We start from the raw sequence: 15,626 nt of genomic DNA on the forward strand, positions 1-15,626 counted from the left end.
AGTGTTTCAAATTTTGTCCAGTGTTCACATAAAAATCATGCTCGCAGTGAGTTTTTCAAATTTTGTATTACTACTCCGATGGTAGCAGTGGCTAAGGCGGCAACGTTTAATGTAAAAAAAATTGCATTTTGGTCAGTTTGTCACAAACTAGGCCTAGGTCAGTGAAACTTGGTTGTTCATTATGGTGTACCAAAGGTGAAACATTTAATTGCACAGAATTGTTGTTTAGTGATGGATGATGATGTGTGATTGTTGCAGGCGGCAGCCTCGGACTGTGAAGAGGACAGCAGAGAGGGACCTCCACTGTGCCCCAACACAAGAACCATGGTTTCAGTGAGTACTTTTATCACATCTTTCTTTTATAACCACTGCCCCAACACAAGAACCATGGTTTCAGTGAGTACTTTTATCACATCTTTCTTTTATAACCACACTGCCCCAACACAAGAACCATGGTTTCAGTGAGTACTTTTATCACATCTTTCTTTTATAACCACTGTGCCCCAACACAAGAACCATGGTTTCAGTGAGTACTTTCATCACATCTTTCTTTTATAACCATTGTGCCCCAACACAAGAACCATGGTTTCAGTGAGTACTTTCATCACATCTTTCTTTTATAACCACTGTGCCCCAACACAAGAACCATGGTTTCAGTGAGTACTTTTATCACATCTTTCTTTTATAACCACTGTGCCCCAACACAAGAACCATGGTTTCAGTGAGTACTTTCATCACATCTTTCTTTTATAACCACTGTGCCCCAACACAAGAACCATGGTTTCAGTGAGTACTTTTATCACATCTTTCTTTTATAACCACTGTGCCCCAACACAACACATCTTTCTTTTATAACCACTGTGCCCCAACACAAGAACCATGGTTTCAGTGAGTAGTTTTATCACATCTTTCTTTTATAACCATTGTGCCCCAACACAAGAACCATGGTTTCAGTGAGTACTTTTATCACATCTTTCTTTTATAACCACTGTGCCCCAACACAAGAACCATGGTTTCAGTGAGTACTTTTATCACATCTTTCTTTCTCACATCTTTTTTTTTTATATAACCTGCATGTTTTATCAACTGTAATTTGTTTTGTTTTGATGTGTTCCATATTGTTTCAACATAAATAATATTCAGATTAACTGATGTGTATATCGTTCATCAGTAGGATTCATAGCAGCAGTGGTTTGTAATAGTGTTTCACTAGTATGTTAAAACCAGACAAGTGAAAATGGATTACAGTAAATATTTTGTTCAATATTGTGCCATGAATCATGTTTTAAATTATGCATATGTCTAATGAAGACCAAAGAGATCTTGTAAATTGTGATTCAAATTGCTGTGTACTAGTAATGCAGATTCTAGTCCAGTTCTTCTGCTGAATTGGTCATTTGTGGTTGAACTAACAATGATATACAAAAAGGAATTGTTGGCAGATATATCAAGTGATTAAAATAAAAAGTCTCACTTTTTGCAGTTGAAAAGCAGAAAAAATATGCTGTTATGTTTTTAGTGTTGGTAAAACAGTCAAATTATTATCAAATTAGCTGCTACAGTCAGCTATCATTTCCTTCAAAATGACTGCAACATTCTACCATTATTATTATTTTCCGTCAAGCAAAATTACTTGTAGAAAACCACATTTTCAACTCACAGTTCATAGGTAGATGTATTTCTCATAAAAACACCCACAAAAGTAAAGTGGCCATTTTTAGTCTTGATCAAAGCAAGTTCCTTTTTTTAAAATTATTTCCAGTCACATATGCAAAATGGTGGGAAATATGAATTAGTGAATGCATTGTATGTGGTATACAGTGTGTCGGCTTGCATGATGTCAGGCGAATACCTTGCCTGCATTAGTTAGACGATTAAAGAGCTTTCATTTTATTATTTGGCTCACTGAAACTTGAATTTGGCTATGGTATGGCAGTTTTCCTGTGTGAATAAACTCCTCTAATCAGTTCAGTACATTGTTGTTGACTGTAATATGCTAGATGAGATTGGCCTTTTTCCCTGTGGATATTAATATTATGCTATTACAAAATAAGCATTATTAGATAAATGCGACACATGTATTACAATTGACTTTTTGTTTTGGTTTAGGTGCTGAATGATACAGATGCCATTCCACATGTTCAAGAATCCTATGGCAAAATGTTCAATGTTGATGACTATTTAGTGTTCAAAGTGCAGACGTTTCATCCAGAATATCTTGTGAGTTGACCAGAATTAATGTGCTCTAATGAAATGCAGTTTTAAGTTCAGGGCACATTATTACACTTATCCCAAACAATAGAAACTTAGCTCAAATAGATGTAGCTCAGTGGTACAACACTCGCCTGATGCGCGATCGTCGGTGGGCCCATCGGGCTATTTCTCGTTCCAGCCATTTCTCCACAACTGGTGTAACAAAGGCCGTGGTATGTACTATCCTGTCTGTGGGATGGTGCATATAAAAAATCCCTTGCTGCTAATCTGTGTGGTCCTTAACCATATGTCTGATGCCATATAACCGTAAATAAAATGTGTTGAGTGTGTTGTTAAATAAAATATTTCCTTCCTTTGTTGGCTTAAGCAATTTCATCAGGATCTTGTGTACTACATGGGTAAATTTTTTGAAGCTGGACAAATCTCACAATTTGCAGTTTACTGAGGCATTGTGTTGGGTCGTGCAGGATGTAGCAGTGAGGTTTGATAGTTCATAGGATCAGTAAGCCTCACTGAATCCATGAGGTATTTTCACATCCCAATCATTGGCCTCCAACTGCTACATTAAAAACAGTCGGTTGTGTGTGCTGTCCTGTCTGAGAAAATCCATATAAAGATCCCTTGCCACTCTTGCTTCCTGATTCACTCTAAACCAACAGTCAAAATACCTACATGTATGATATAACCATATGTTGGATATCAACTAGCCATGTTGTAAAAAGTGCTGAGATGCAACTTTTGTTCATTCATGTCAGACTTGGATGAAGATTTAAGCCAAGTAATCCTGGTTATGGAGTCTTACGTGGACATCGTGATAGTTTCTGTTACAACTACATGTACCATAAGTTTACATTATGTTGGAGATATTTCCTGTACTTAGTTTCAAAATTGGTCGTTGGATGAACACAGTGAAAGATAAATCATTCAAGTGCATGAGAATAGGGGGGAATGCAGTTGAGAAGTCAATTTACATATTCAGAAACAGAAAAAAATATCAAAGTTTTCTTCAGTTTATAGTTGGTTTTAGTTATGAGTATATTTGCAACTGTTTAATCTTAAAAAAAAATCTTTTTTTAAAGTTAGTTAAGTGGCAATGTTTTGAATACAATTATCTAGTGTATGTTTTTTATTGCAGAGCTTTCAGCTGGAACTCTGTTTTTATGTGGCATTGTTTTGAATACAATTATCTGGAATATGTTTTTTATTGCAGGGCTTTCAGCTGGAATTCTATGTTCATGATCCACACAAGTCACCTGATGCTCTTCCTAAGTACATTGGCTTTACCCACATCCTCCCTGTGGACCAGAAGAAGTCACTATCGCTTCGATTGCGGGTGCCTATAATGGGGCTGAAACACAAGCCAATTGGAGAAGTGAATGGTAAGGCAAAAGAGTCATACAAAATCACATTGTGGAAATGTTTGAGTTCTTGCAGTCTCAGATGGTGTTAATATTTATTTTCCCCAGTCCATTCTGACCATGTCAAGGATGGGGAGCCTTGAACTCATGGCCTTACATCAAAGTAATATAATTTATATACAAGTACACATATCTAATTTGTTGTATAATAATGTTATATAGTCATATATAACAATTTGATACATAAATGCATTTGTAATGTTTCTGTATAAATTAAAGATTGGTAAAAAACAAAACAAATTGCTATGACGCATATAATGGAAAGGACTGGGAAATACAGGAGAAGAAGAAAGAAGATATAATGGTTAAAACAAATAATAAATTGATAAATAAATAAATAAGCAAACAAACAAACAAAACAAAACAAATAAATAGATAAAGAAATAAAATAAATAAATAAATAAATACATGGGGGGGGGAGGGGTGTAAATCTATATTAGCGCGAAACGAAAAAGACCTGGAATTCGAAACAAGCTATTGTTAGGAAATACGTTTCAATCGAAGAGATTAAGCCATGGTGTCCATTGTTGATTAAAAATTTTGTAATTGCAATTCTTATATAAAATAAATCTTTCTATTTCAAACTTGTTTTGCAAAATGTTTTTAACTCCACTGATATTTAATAGTTTTTTCTGTACTTTCATACAGTAGATATAATATTTAATGTTGATAATCAACCAATTTACAAAGTTACTATTTTTGTTATTGATCATACCAAACAACAATATCTTGACTAAAAATAATGTCAATTCCTGTTTCAGTCAATATCCATTCTCGTATTAATTCCCAAATGTGGTTAACCTTGTTACAGTCAAAGAAAAGATGATGTAACGTTTCACATGAAGCTTTGCAGAAGTCGCAAGCATTAGAATCCACGTAATGTATCATATACAAAAATGTATTAGTAGTTAAGATTCTGTGTACTATTCTATACTGAAACCATGATAATGTCGTGTCTTTTACACATCGAAAAGGAATAACATAATACTTTTCCCATTTCTTTGTATCATACATGTATCCTTCATTTGCATATTTCAGTTTTGCTTTTGGAATGACAGTTTGTGAATTTAACATATCATACATATGTTTACAACCGCTTTTGTCTTTTAATAAATGTTTTATCTTGAACGGGAAAACAGGATTTTTAAGACTAGTGAAAGTGTCATCGTTTATGTTTTCTAATTTGTTTATAAATGATTTAACAGCATTTGTTATTGACGCATATTCCAAGAAATTTGTATTTATATGATATTTTGTTATATACTGTTCGCATGTTAAAACATCACCTTGTTCGTTTAATAAATCATTAATAAATGTGATACCATTATTGATATAATGTTTGTATATAAATGGTTTGTTACCTATACATATTTTGCTGTTATTCCAGATATTAACACTTAATATATCATCCACACTTTGTGAGTTTTGAACTTTTTATATATTTATCCAGCTGGACAGTGTTTCTCTCCAAAACCTATTGCGAATATGTTCTATTTTGCTCGTTAGGAAATAATCACCTTGTTTAATCATGTCTCAGATGTTAACCTCTGTATTAATTTGGACCGGATGTATTCTTACAAATTTGATACGTTTTGCTCATCTACCATTCCCATGTGAAAACTCCCACAGGAATGTTGCAGTGGGTGGTAAAGAAATGGCAATGTTTGTGTGGTGTTTTGTCCATGGGAATGGTGAATACACCACATATTTGAAAAAATCGTGTTTGAAAAAACAATTTGAATGCTTTTATTAATAATATTTTCAGGATTGTTTGTAAATGAGTATGAGACCTATTTGTTAGGAATAATTGTCTTGTGGAATCATAAAAAAAAATGGCAGATCACTTTTAGTTCATAAGTGCATACCGTATAAGCCGACTTCGTGTATAAGCCGACCCCTTAGTTTGACCCACAATAACTGCTATAAAATGATCGGTCCCGTGTATAAGCCGATAACAAATTTTAGCAAAATGACAAAAGTAAATACGGTAGCTGACCACTTATTTTAGTATGTAAACCTGTAAAAATATACCGGTATCCCGGGATTGTCTCATTCTTGTTGGTATCATCAGCTGTTTTAGCACGTAAGTGTAACCCATCCCTCATTTTGATTATACCGTCGGAGACACAGGCGGTGTCAATGCAATTTACTACCCATAATATATATACTGTATATGTATATGTGCATTTTGAAAAAAATAACAAACGCTAGATGTGGTTTTAAAATAATTATTCATGAATAAACAGACACATTTATAAATATTTGTCATACATTTATCACAGAAAGAAATACACAAATTATGTATTTAAAATGTCAGTAATGTCTGATAATGGTTCATTCACTGTCGTCGGTTGTCCTGTAGCCTTCAAATTCGGAATCCGAATCCTGTGATGAAATAATTTTCCAAATCGTTTCATCAATGTTGTCTTCATAATAATCGTCAATTTCCGTGTTTTCTTCAACATCGGCTTCCGCGGTTTCTCGTGCAGTTGCTGGTTCGCCATTTGTCTTGTCGGCATGTATTATTGGTAACAAGTGCTCTGCAAACAGTGCATCGTCTTCTGACCCGTCCATGGCGTTTGAAATTCCAGTCTTGAGGAAGCTGCGTACAACCATTGCTGTAGGGATCTGGTCCCATGCGTCCTTTATCCACTGGACAACAGTTGGAAGGGGTGCTCTGCGACGACTGCCGGTTTTGGTATAGCTGTGGTTTCCATCCACCATTCATTTCTTACGTTTGATTTGAACAGCTTGTTCAAACTGACATCTAATGGCTGCAATACTGATGTGCATCCACCCGGAATGACAGCCTGTCGAATCTGCATGTCCTTTAACTTCAGTTTGACGACATCTGTCAGATGGGTGCAGAACATATCCCAAACAAGAAGTGATCTGCAACGACGTGGGCCACCAGGTCTCATCATCCACACCTCTTTCAACCACTGGAGAACGAGAGACTCGTTCATCCATCCTTTCTCATGGACTGCAACCACAACACCCTTTGGGAATTTATCTTTCGGCATCGTCTTTCTTTTAAATATTACCATTGGCTTTAGTTTAGTGCCGTCAGCCATGCAAGCCAGAACCACCGTAAAGTGCTGTTTTTCGGCGCTGCAGGTCTTCACCTGAACTGTATGTGTTCCCTTTTGGTCTACAGTTCTATTCCCCGGCATGTCAAAGTTCGTGGGTGTCTCATCCATGTTTCCTATCTGTCCCAGATCAAATTGAACTGTTTTCTTTCTTTTATTATGAAGCGGTGAAACGATTCAACTTTGCTGTCAACTTCTGCTGGTAATTTCTGGGCAATGTGTGTCTTTTGGCGAAGTACAGAGTTATTTCTTTCCATAAATCGTGAACACCATTTTCCGGATGCCTTGAATTTCGATGGAATTTCTAGGTCGTTCCTTGTCTTGCTGATATGCATGGCCCGCTGTCTTATCATCATTTGCGTTATGATGTAACCGCACTGACATTGTTCGCTGACCCATGGTGCTAGAGCTTCAAGAGCCAGGTTTGGTGACACGGAATGCCGTTTAGCCTTTTTCGTCTTCGGCATATCAGCAATTGAGTCTTTGTCTTTCCTCCAGTTGCGCACTTGTTTTTCATTGACGTCGAACTGTCGAGCGGCTTCGCAATTGTTTTTCATTTCGGCAAACTCGATTACCCGTAATTAAAACAGGCATCGTATGTCGATCTTTTTCGTTTCGAGCTCATAGTGCAGCGTTATAGCATCGAAGAGAATAGTTATGAAATACTGTACACCAGTATTTATATCATTTTCATATATTACCGTATCTGACCGGAAATAAGCCCAGTGGGCCAAGACAACTCATTGTGAGGTTAGCATGGGGTGAGCTTATTCCCAGACAAGGGGCCAGTTTTGTTGGGAAAAAAATTAAAAAATAAAAATAAATAACAATACTTAAATGAACTAGGAAGAAAACAAAAAACGTTCAGTAGCACATCTATTATTTAGTGTTCCATTTGTTATCAATAAATAATAATTGTTTATTAATTAAATTGTTTTTTTTACTAGTATCTAATTATCAAAAACACACCTATGTTACAATTACTTACCAATGCTGTTTATTTACATCCAAAATTTAATGCTGAGGACTTAAAACAACAGCAATTAACAAACTCAACAGCGTACAGCGTTTGTGACACAGGCAGCCAGCTTTTACACTACAAAGAGTTGTCAATCTAGGTCATTGTTTTTAGCCAATCAGAATAAGGTATTTGCCTAATTAGCATTAACTGCGGACCCAGTGTGGTGGTAAAAATAGACATTGGTTTTGGTTCAGACTGGAGCTTGGGTACTTCAAAGAATAGTGCAGGCATGAAATTGAAAACAATGTTACATGCTGTTACTGTTAGACTGCTAAATCTCACTGGTGGTAAAATATTGTGTTACATTTGTGTTTAATTATCTGCAGGAGGTATGACCTTTTAAATGAACTTTGAGCAAACTTGCAGTTTCATGTTATTTATAAGGTGACGAAGTTGGGGGTGGGCTTATTTCCGAATAGAGGGCCTAATTTCTTAAATACTATCAAAACGGAGGTGGGCTTATTCAAAGACATGGGCTAATTTCCGGTCAAATACGGTACTCTCAACTGATGTTTTGACTACTGTTAATGACATGAAACAATGCCGCCATTTTATGATTCGAGAGGCCACACACGCGGCTTAATTAATCTTTCACATATATATATATATACAGACATATCTTTCTTCTCATCTGTTGGTCATTATTACAAAAAAGACTTTAATGCCCACCACGAGAGGCCATAGTAATGTTCATTGTAATATAGCACCAGCATATTTACGACTGAGTAGTAACAATGCATCCGTGCATTCAGCAGGTACATGTAATTAGCATTATTAGTATGACGGCAAAATATCAGTTCAATTGAACTCGGTATACATTTAATCCCTATTGCTCAGCCTCATCCCCCTCCCTCGCCCACAAGAAATCTACAGTTCAGAGGTCACAGTAAAAAGTAATCAACGGCTTGGGAAATGACGGTTTGGAAACGTGGTTTAGCTAAGCCGACAGTAACAATGTTAGATTATATTGATATCATTCCACTCCGGAAAATACTAGTAACTAAAACTAAACTAAATAACTACCGGTAAATACAAACAACAAAAACATTTCAAGTACGAAAATAGCAATAAACACAAACACATACTTAGGCCAAATATTGATCGATGCTGTCCAGTACAGTGGAAGAATTTACGTCGAACGAATAAATGGCGGACGAGACGCGAAAGAAACGCCACGTGTTTAAAATTAACACAATATAGAAAAAGAAAACTACCACTATGTGATGTTTTATTTATACATTTTTTCCACACATGACTGCATTTACGGGTAAGCTTTGAAGCATAAACGATCGGTCGTATCAAAAGTTGAAAGTTGTAACCACATTAAACCAGTTTTCGTTCATCGGCTGTTAACGATTTTACGTATCGAATTCTAGACTCCCTGTATAAGCCGACCCCCCCTTTTTAAGAAGGTATTTCTAGGCTTCAAAACTCGGCTTATACACGGCAGTATACGGTAATCCAAAATATTTATAAGAAATATTAAAAATCATTACATACAAAATAAATGAGTTCACCAACAAGCATTGCTTACTTAAACCATTTTAGCCAGTTAAACTAAGTACAAGATTTTGTAAGTGAATTCAGTCAACTATTAAAGAGTCGACAGAAATTGTCCCCATGAAAAAATACCATTTTCCACATTATTATTATTAGAAGCCTATGCAATATTTATGGCTGTTCTTAAAAAGATTTTTTTTTTTAGTATAACTGCATACTCCTAATTATGACCTAGTTGGAACTCATTGCTGGTAATTTACATGCATTTTCGATCATTCCCGATGGCGCTGAGATTTAAATACTTAATAATAACGGTGCAGTTACTGTTTTAATATTTACTTTTAATATGTTTTCAGTTCACAAAGTATATTTTATTTTGAACAGTAAGGAAAAAAGTACATCTTGGAAAAAAAAAAATCCAATATAGTCCACAGCAAAATATATGCCGCAGAGAATGAAAAAGTCTGTGACAATATCCATTGCATTGCCGATTTCCACGTTCAATTGCAGGGGTTGTATTACTGGTTTGAAAACAACAAAATAGAACTATATATGTATTTTGAAATTATTATTTTCAGTCGATTCTCTGATTGTGAAACCACATCCAAGATTTTCTGGGAAAATGGACTTGTCCTATCAAAGCCACTGGAAGACGAAAGGAAAAACACTGGATGTAGGACATCGTGGCATGGGGATGTCATACAAAAAGTAATACTTTTCTTCTAACAGGTCTTATCAAATTATATGCTACTAAGTCTTATTAATATGTTTAAGAAATAATATTGCCACAGTATGTACAGATACAACAAAAGCTATGGCAGAATTACTATAAATTGTAACGAATAAATACAAATTTAAAGTAAAATTTTATGAAAATACTTAGTATATTAGATAAAGTAAGACCATGGGTGTTTTACTTTAAAATGCTGTTTATTCCAAGTAGGCAACTTTGTTAAGCACCTTCCTAAACAATGTAATTAATCTGTGAATCACTCAGAACAATTTGTTATGAACAGCCAATGAAATTCACTGATAGCTTATTTTGCTATATCTTATGTATATAGACTACAGTTTGGAATAATAATACAACATTTGGTGTTTGTACAGTGTTCTTACATAAACACAGTTTTTGTTTTCTGTGTCATAACAACAGTTCTGAATGAACTCTGTTCATTACTGCAGGTTCTTTGAGTAACACTTATGGAATAATAATAAAAGTGACTATTTAGTCACTCCTGTGTCGAATAGATTTTTCTGATAGTAGTTTGTTTTTATTTGTAGCATAGCACTTGTACAAGAGAATACTCTGGCCTCATTTTCTGCAGCTGCAAGTCATGTAAGTACAGGGTGTGTACCTATAGTTAACTTGTATCCTCGACACAGGAATCGGCCTCCAGAGCTGCAAGTCATGTAAGTACAGGGTGTGTACCTGTAGTTAACTTGTATCCTCGACACAGGAATCGGCCTCCAGAGCTGCAAGTCATGTAAGTACAGGGTGTGTATCTGTAGTTAACTTGTATCCTCGACACAGGGATCGGCCTCCAGAGCTGCAAGTCATGTAAGTACAGGGTGTGTACCTGTAGTTAACTTGTATCCTCGACAGGAATCGGCCTCCAGAGCTGCAAGTCATGTAAGTACAGGGTGTGTACCTGTAGTTAACTTGTATCCTCGACACAGGAATCAGCCTCCAGAGCTGCAAGTCATGTAAGTACAGGGTGTGTATCTGTAGTTAACTTGTATCCTCGACACAGGAATCGGCCTCCAGAGCTGCAAGTCATGTAAGTACAGGGAGTGTACCTGTAGTTAACTTGTATCCTCGACACAGGAATCGGCCTCCAGAGCTGCAAGTCATGTAAGTACAGGATGTGTACCTGTAGTTAACTTGTATCCTCGACACAGGAATCCACCTCCAGAGCTGAAAGTCATGTAAGTACAGGATGTGTACCTGTAGTTAACTTGTATCCTCGACACAGAATCCGCCTCCCATGAGGGCATTCCAACCAGTACTCCGCTCTACTAACTGGGCTAATATAAAATAAATATCATATTTTCTTGTGTTATGCATACTACCCACTTATTTGTCAGAGTCACGCAATGATATATACAGTGTCATGTACTATAGTCCAGTTGCATTATGGTTAGTTTTTGTTGAAATAATTGAATTAACACTAAACAACATGAGGAATTTGTTTCGGAAATAGAATACAAATTGGATCATGTTCATAAGGCCATGTATTTTATTGACTGTGTTTTGGAACTCGTTGCACACCTGTTTGACGTCAAATGTCTTTATATAGAAACCGATAGGGCATCTATATTTTACATTTCTAAGGTAGGCTTTCTTCATAACATGAACAGGACTTTCTCCAAGACTAACATCCAACAAACTTATGAAATGTATTGTAGCTCTGTTATTGCCATTTCTCTGCTGCATACTTGGCTATCTTGGCCCTCGTTTCAGGAGAAAAGTGACTGTTCGCTCCTTTACTTTTTGAAGCCCATGACAACTAACAACCGTTTTTTGTGTTTTACTGTTTTCTGTTATCGTTTCGCTGACCATTTCCATCTGAGCAGCTTTTTCAGTAGTCAACACTTTACTTGAGTCTGGCAAACTATCTTCACATCACTGGACACATTAACATATTTCGACATTGACATGGTTACACATGTTGTTTTAAAATAGATTGGGCCCTCTCAATATATAGGTATCAAAGTTTGACAATGAGTTAGAAAAAAGCTATTTCATTTTGGCATGTCACAATGAGTATGAGCAGTCAATTAACAAAGTTCATCTTTGAATAACCGTAACCTAATTAATGTTGAACATTATAATATTAGTCATTTGTTTTGACAACAGTATGCCGACACTGGCTAGCGTTCATGGTCAATTATCAAAAGAGCTGTCTCAGGAAATTTGTGGTACGTATCTGTAACTGGAAAAAAAGGTTTTACAGTGATCACATAATTAATACATGCATTAATTTCATGTTTTACAGTATATTCATTGTTCTTGTTGGAGTTGACTTTGTGTTGGTGATTTTAGTGGACCTGAAACAATGATTTAATTAAACCAGCCTTATTTATGAATACTTTGTGTAATGGTCAATCTGTTTCAGGGGGCCGACATGGTTGAATTTGATGTCATGTTAACCAAGGACCACATGCCTGTTGTTTATCATGACTACGCTGTTTGCCTTTCTTACAAAAAGGTATTGAAATAGATTAAAACCTGATACATTCTTATTTTCAATAATGACAAACATTTCTACCAAGGACTTTACTTGAGATGTCAATATGGATCCATTCAATAATTACATAATGTTTGTGGGTGGGGGTGGCATCATTGGATGCGTTATAAAACATAATTGGGGATGGAAAGATGGAATGTTTGTCCATGGTTGCATAATGTTTTTAAATTTTTCTCATTTTTATATAACCAAACCAAAGAAACATACAATTTAAATACAGAAAATCAAAAAAATCAAATAATATTGGTCAGAGTATGTCATTTTGATAGGGAAAGCAGGATGAGGGTATTGACAAACATGTACAGTGTTCTCGCAGGGTGAAAATTAATTTAGAGCTGCTGTGCAACCCCACTCCATTCCGCTCTTCCAAAAATAAACCAGCAAACAAACAAAACAAAACAGATTAAAAGTTTGATTAATGTATATCATTGATATCACTTGCTGATAAAAGTAGTTTCATTTTTATAAAGGCTGTGTAAATATTATTTAACACCCAAAATAAATCAGTTGAATGATAAACAATACCATGTCCGTTGTGTTTATACGCTATGATATCCCTAACAAAATGAAAAGTTTCTAATATTTTATTAGAAATTACTGAATGAATAAAGGACAGCAAGTAAAAATCATCAGTTATGACCAATTAAAACTGTAATTAAGGACAAAATATCTGACAGCAGTTTTGTTTTGTTTAATGACACCACTAGAGCACATTGATTTATTAATCATTGGCTGTTGGATGTCAAACATTTGGTAATTTTTACATATAGTCTAAGAGAGGAAACCTGCTACATTTTCCCATTTGTAGCAAGGGATCTTTTATATGTGCCATCCCACAGATAGAACAACACATACCACAGCCTTTGATATATCAGTTGTGGCATCTGGCTGGAATGCGAAATAGCCATTAAAAGAATTTCTTGGGACTGGCTAACCTCCTATAGACGAGGCACAAGTTAGAACTCTGGAATCGTCCACGGTTTTGCCAAATGCTCATTTGACTTTTCATTGGAGAGATACGGCCCTGGTCATGTATACGGAGTCAAATAAAAAATTTCACAATCTAAAATTTGAATAAAGTCAATGAGTCTTGAAAGCAGGTATTTTTCAGGAATATGACCCGGTCCATAGCACGTGCACAGCACCATTGAGGCAAAAGTGGTTTTGCACATGCCACTGGTCACGTGACTACAATAGCACATGTTTTCATCGTTGCTTGCTCACTGTAGTCTAACAACGAAAAACCCCATTAAAACAATATTTGTTACGACCTGTTTCAATGCCACGTCTCACAAATGTGCAGCGTGAACGTGCTGTCGGCATGTTGCACGCGGTAAATGTCAGTAGGTGACGTTGCAAGGGCGTTGGGTTGCAGTCAACGGGCAATTTATGATCTGCGGACATGAGTACCACAACAGATAGCCCCCGACCGGGTAGACCACATGTGACATAGGCAGTTTACCATCATATTGTGCCACTTGCGATGGACTCGGAGGGAATGGAATTAGTCGTGTTTAACGATGAATCAAGATTCACACTGCAATTTGCCAGTGGCAGTTTTAATTAGGTTTGAGATAATTACTATGGTTAAATGTGCAGGACATTATGTCTTACTTGGGAAATTCGTTTGGAATCAGTCATGCTGTTTTACACTGTTGGAATAAAAATATTAAAGAAGTTGAAACCATTTTTGAAAAACATTTTGGCTTCAGATTAAAACTAAATGCATATAGAATGATTTGGGATATTAAATACCATCAGGTTTCTTCATTGTTTGTCTTTATTTTCCTAATTGCAGAGAATAGATGAAGAAGCCGAGTTGTTTACAATTCCAATCAAAGATCTTACTCTGGAACACCTGCATTCAATGAAAGTAAGTATTATTGGTGTATTGTTGTATTTGCAGTTACAGAAAGGCATTTTGTCTCACCTTCACAAGGGTGGAGGAGACACCCTCAACTTTTGTATTAAGTTTAATGTTAAAGTTTCAAGTTTAGATCAGGGTTCTCTAAACTTAAAGTTCTAGGTCAGTGAAACTTGGTTTATAGTTGTTCATCACAGTGCACTGAAAACCTTTATGATAGGCAAGACATTTAATTCAGTGGAATTCATATTTCAATGAACAAAAAACCAAGCCAGGCTCCCCCATTTCAATTTGCATAATTATTACCCAAACACATATTTTAAAAATGATTTAGATCTGCAACACCACACAATTTGGTGGCAGCATGATTATATATTTACCATTAGATTTTGTACAAGCTGAATGTTTTTGCATACCATTAAACATTGAATTTGTTACCTAGAAAATTACGAATTGCATTTCACCTGATTATTACTAATATGGCTGACATAACAACTATGATACCAAATGCCTAAAAAATATGGGAATTTGCCGTAGGTTTAATTTGTGTTACTACATTCATCTCTATGGCTCTAGATAAAATGTTATGTACATGTATGTACTGCTCACCTATAGACCAAACGACATAGTTGACAACTATGATAATTTACTTTCCTGCATTTAATTACCATTAGATTTCCACATTTTGTTGAGACACAAATCGTTATGACGAATCAGATTCCACTTAGTAGATTGTAACCATATCACCTGTCATGGAATCTTCTGTCATCACTTTTCATTGTTTTAAACCGGTTGAATTGGGCAGAAAAAGTGCCACAGAATATTTGATTGTAACTATTTTTTCCTCATCCCAACCATAGGCTCACAACTAGTATATCAAAGACAATGGTATGTGCTGTAATGTCTCTGAGGAAGTGCATGTTAAAGATTCCTTGCTACTAATAGAAAAATGTAACGGATTTCCTCACAAGAAAGTGTCAGAATTGTCAAATGTTTGACATTTAGTAGCTGATTACTAAGTAACCAATGTGCTTTAGTGGTGTTGTTACACAAAACAAACTTTAGCTTTTGTTAGTATCTACAAATTACAAATTTTTTGTCATTTCAGTTATCACATATAGTTTCTCATGCAGGTAAGTGTTTTTTATTTTAATTGAAAATGTTTTATTTATTTACCTCTGGAATGAATGAATAATTGTTTAATGACACCCCAACACAAAACACAGATCGGCTATTGGGTATCAAACAAAGGTAAGTACATCAATATGATTA

At 35.6% G+C, this 15,626-nt stretch overlaps 1 protein-coding gene across 3 annotated transcripts in view; it reads left to right on the forward strand.

The window, feature by feature from the left end:
- Positions 1-15,626, forward strand: part of LOC121382877 (putative glycerophosphocholine phosphodiesterase GPCPD1 homolog 2) — a 51,583-nt gene that overhangs the window by 22,371 nt on the left and 13,586 nt on the right. For all 3 annotated transcript variants that reach the window (XM_041512548.1, XM_041512549.1, XM_041512550.1), the window contains 8 exons: positions 259-333; positions 2,110-2,220; positions 3,425-3,593; positions 9,821-9,950; positions 10,524-10,578; positions 12,359-12,451; positions 14,289-14,363; positions 15,463-15,487. In XM_041512548.1, the coding sequence (XP_041368482.1) occupies positions 259-333; positions 2,110-2,220; positions 3,425-3,593; positions 9,821-9,950; positions 10,524-10,578; positions 12,359-12,451; positions 14,289-14,363; positions 15,463-15,487 (733 nt within the window). The remainder of the gene's footprint in view (positions 1-258; positions 334-2,109; positions 2,221-3,424; positions 3,594-9,820; positions 9,951-10,523; positions 10,579-12,358; positions 12,452-14,288; positions 14,364-15,462; positions 15,488-15,626) is intronic.

The sequence above is a fragment of the Gigantopelta aegis genome, chromosome 10, assembly GCF_016097555.1.
Source record: "Gigantopelta aegis isolate Gae_Host chromosome 10, Gae_host_genome, whole genome shotgun sequence".
Classification (NCBI taxonomy): domain Eukaryota; kingdom Metazoa; phylum Mollusca; class Gastropoda; order Neomphalida; family Peltospiridae; genus Gigantopelta; species Gigantopelta aegis.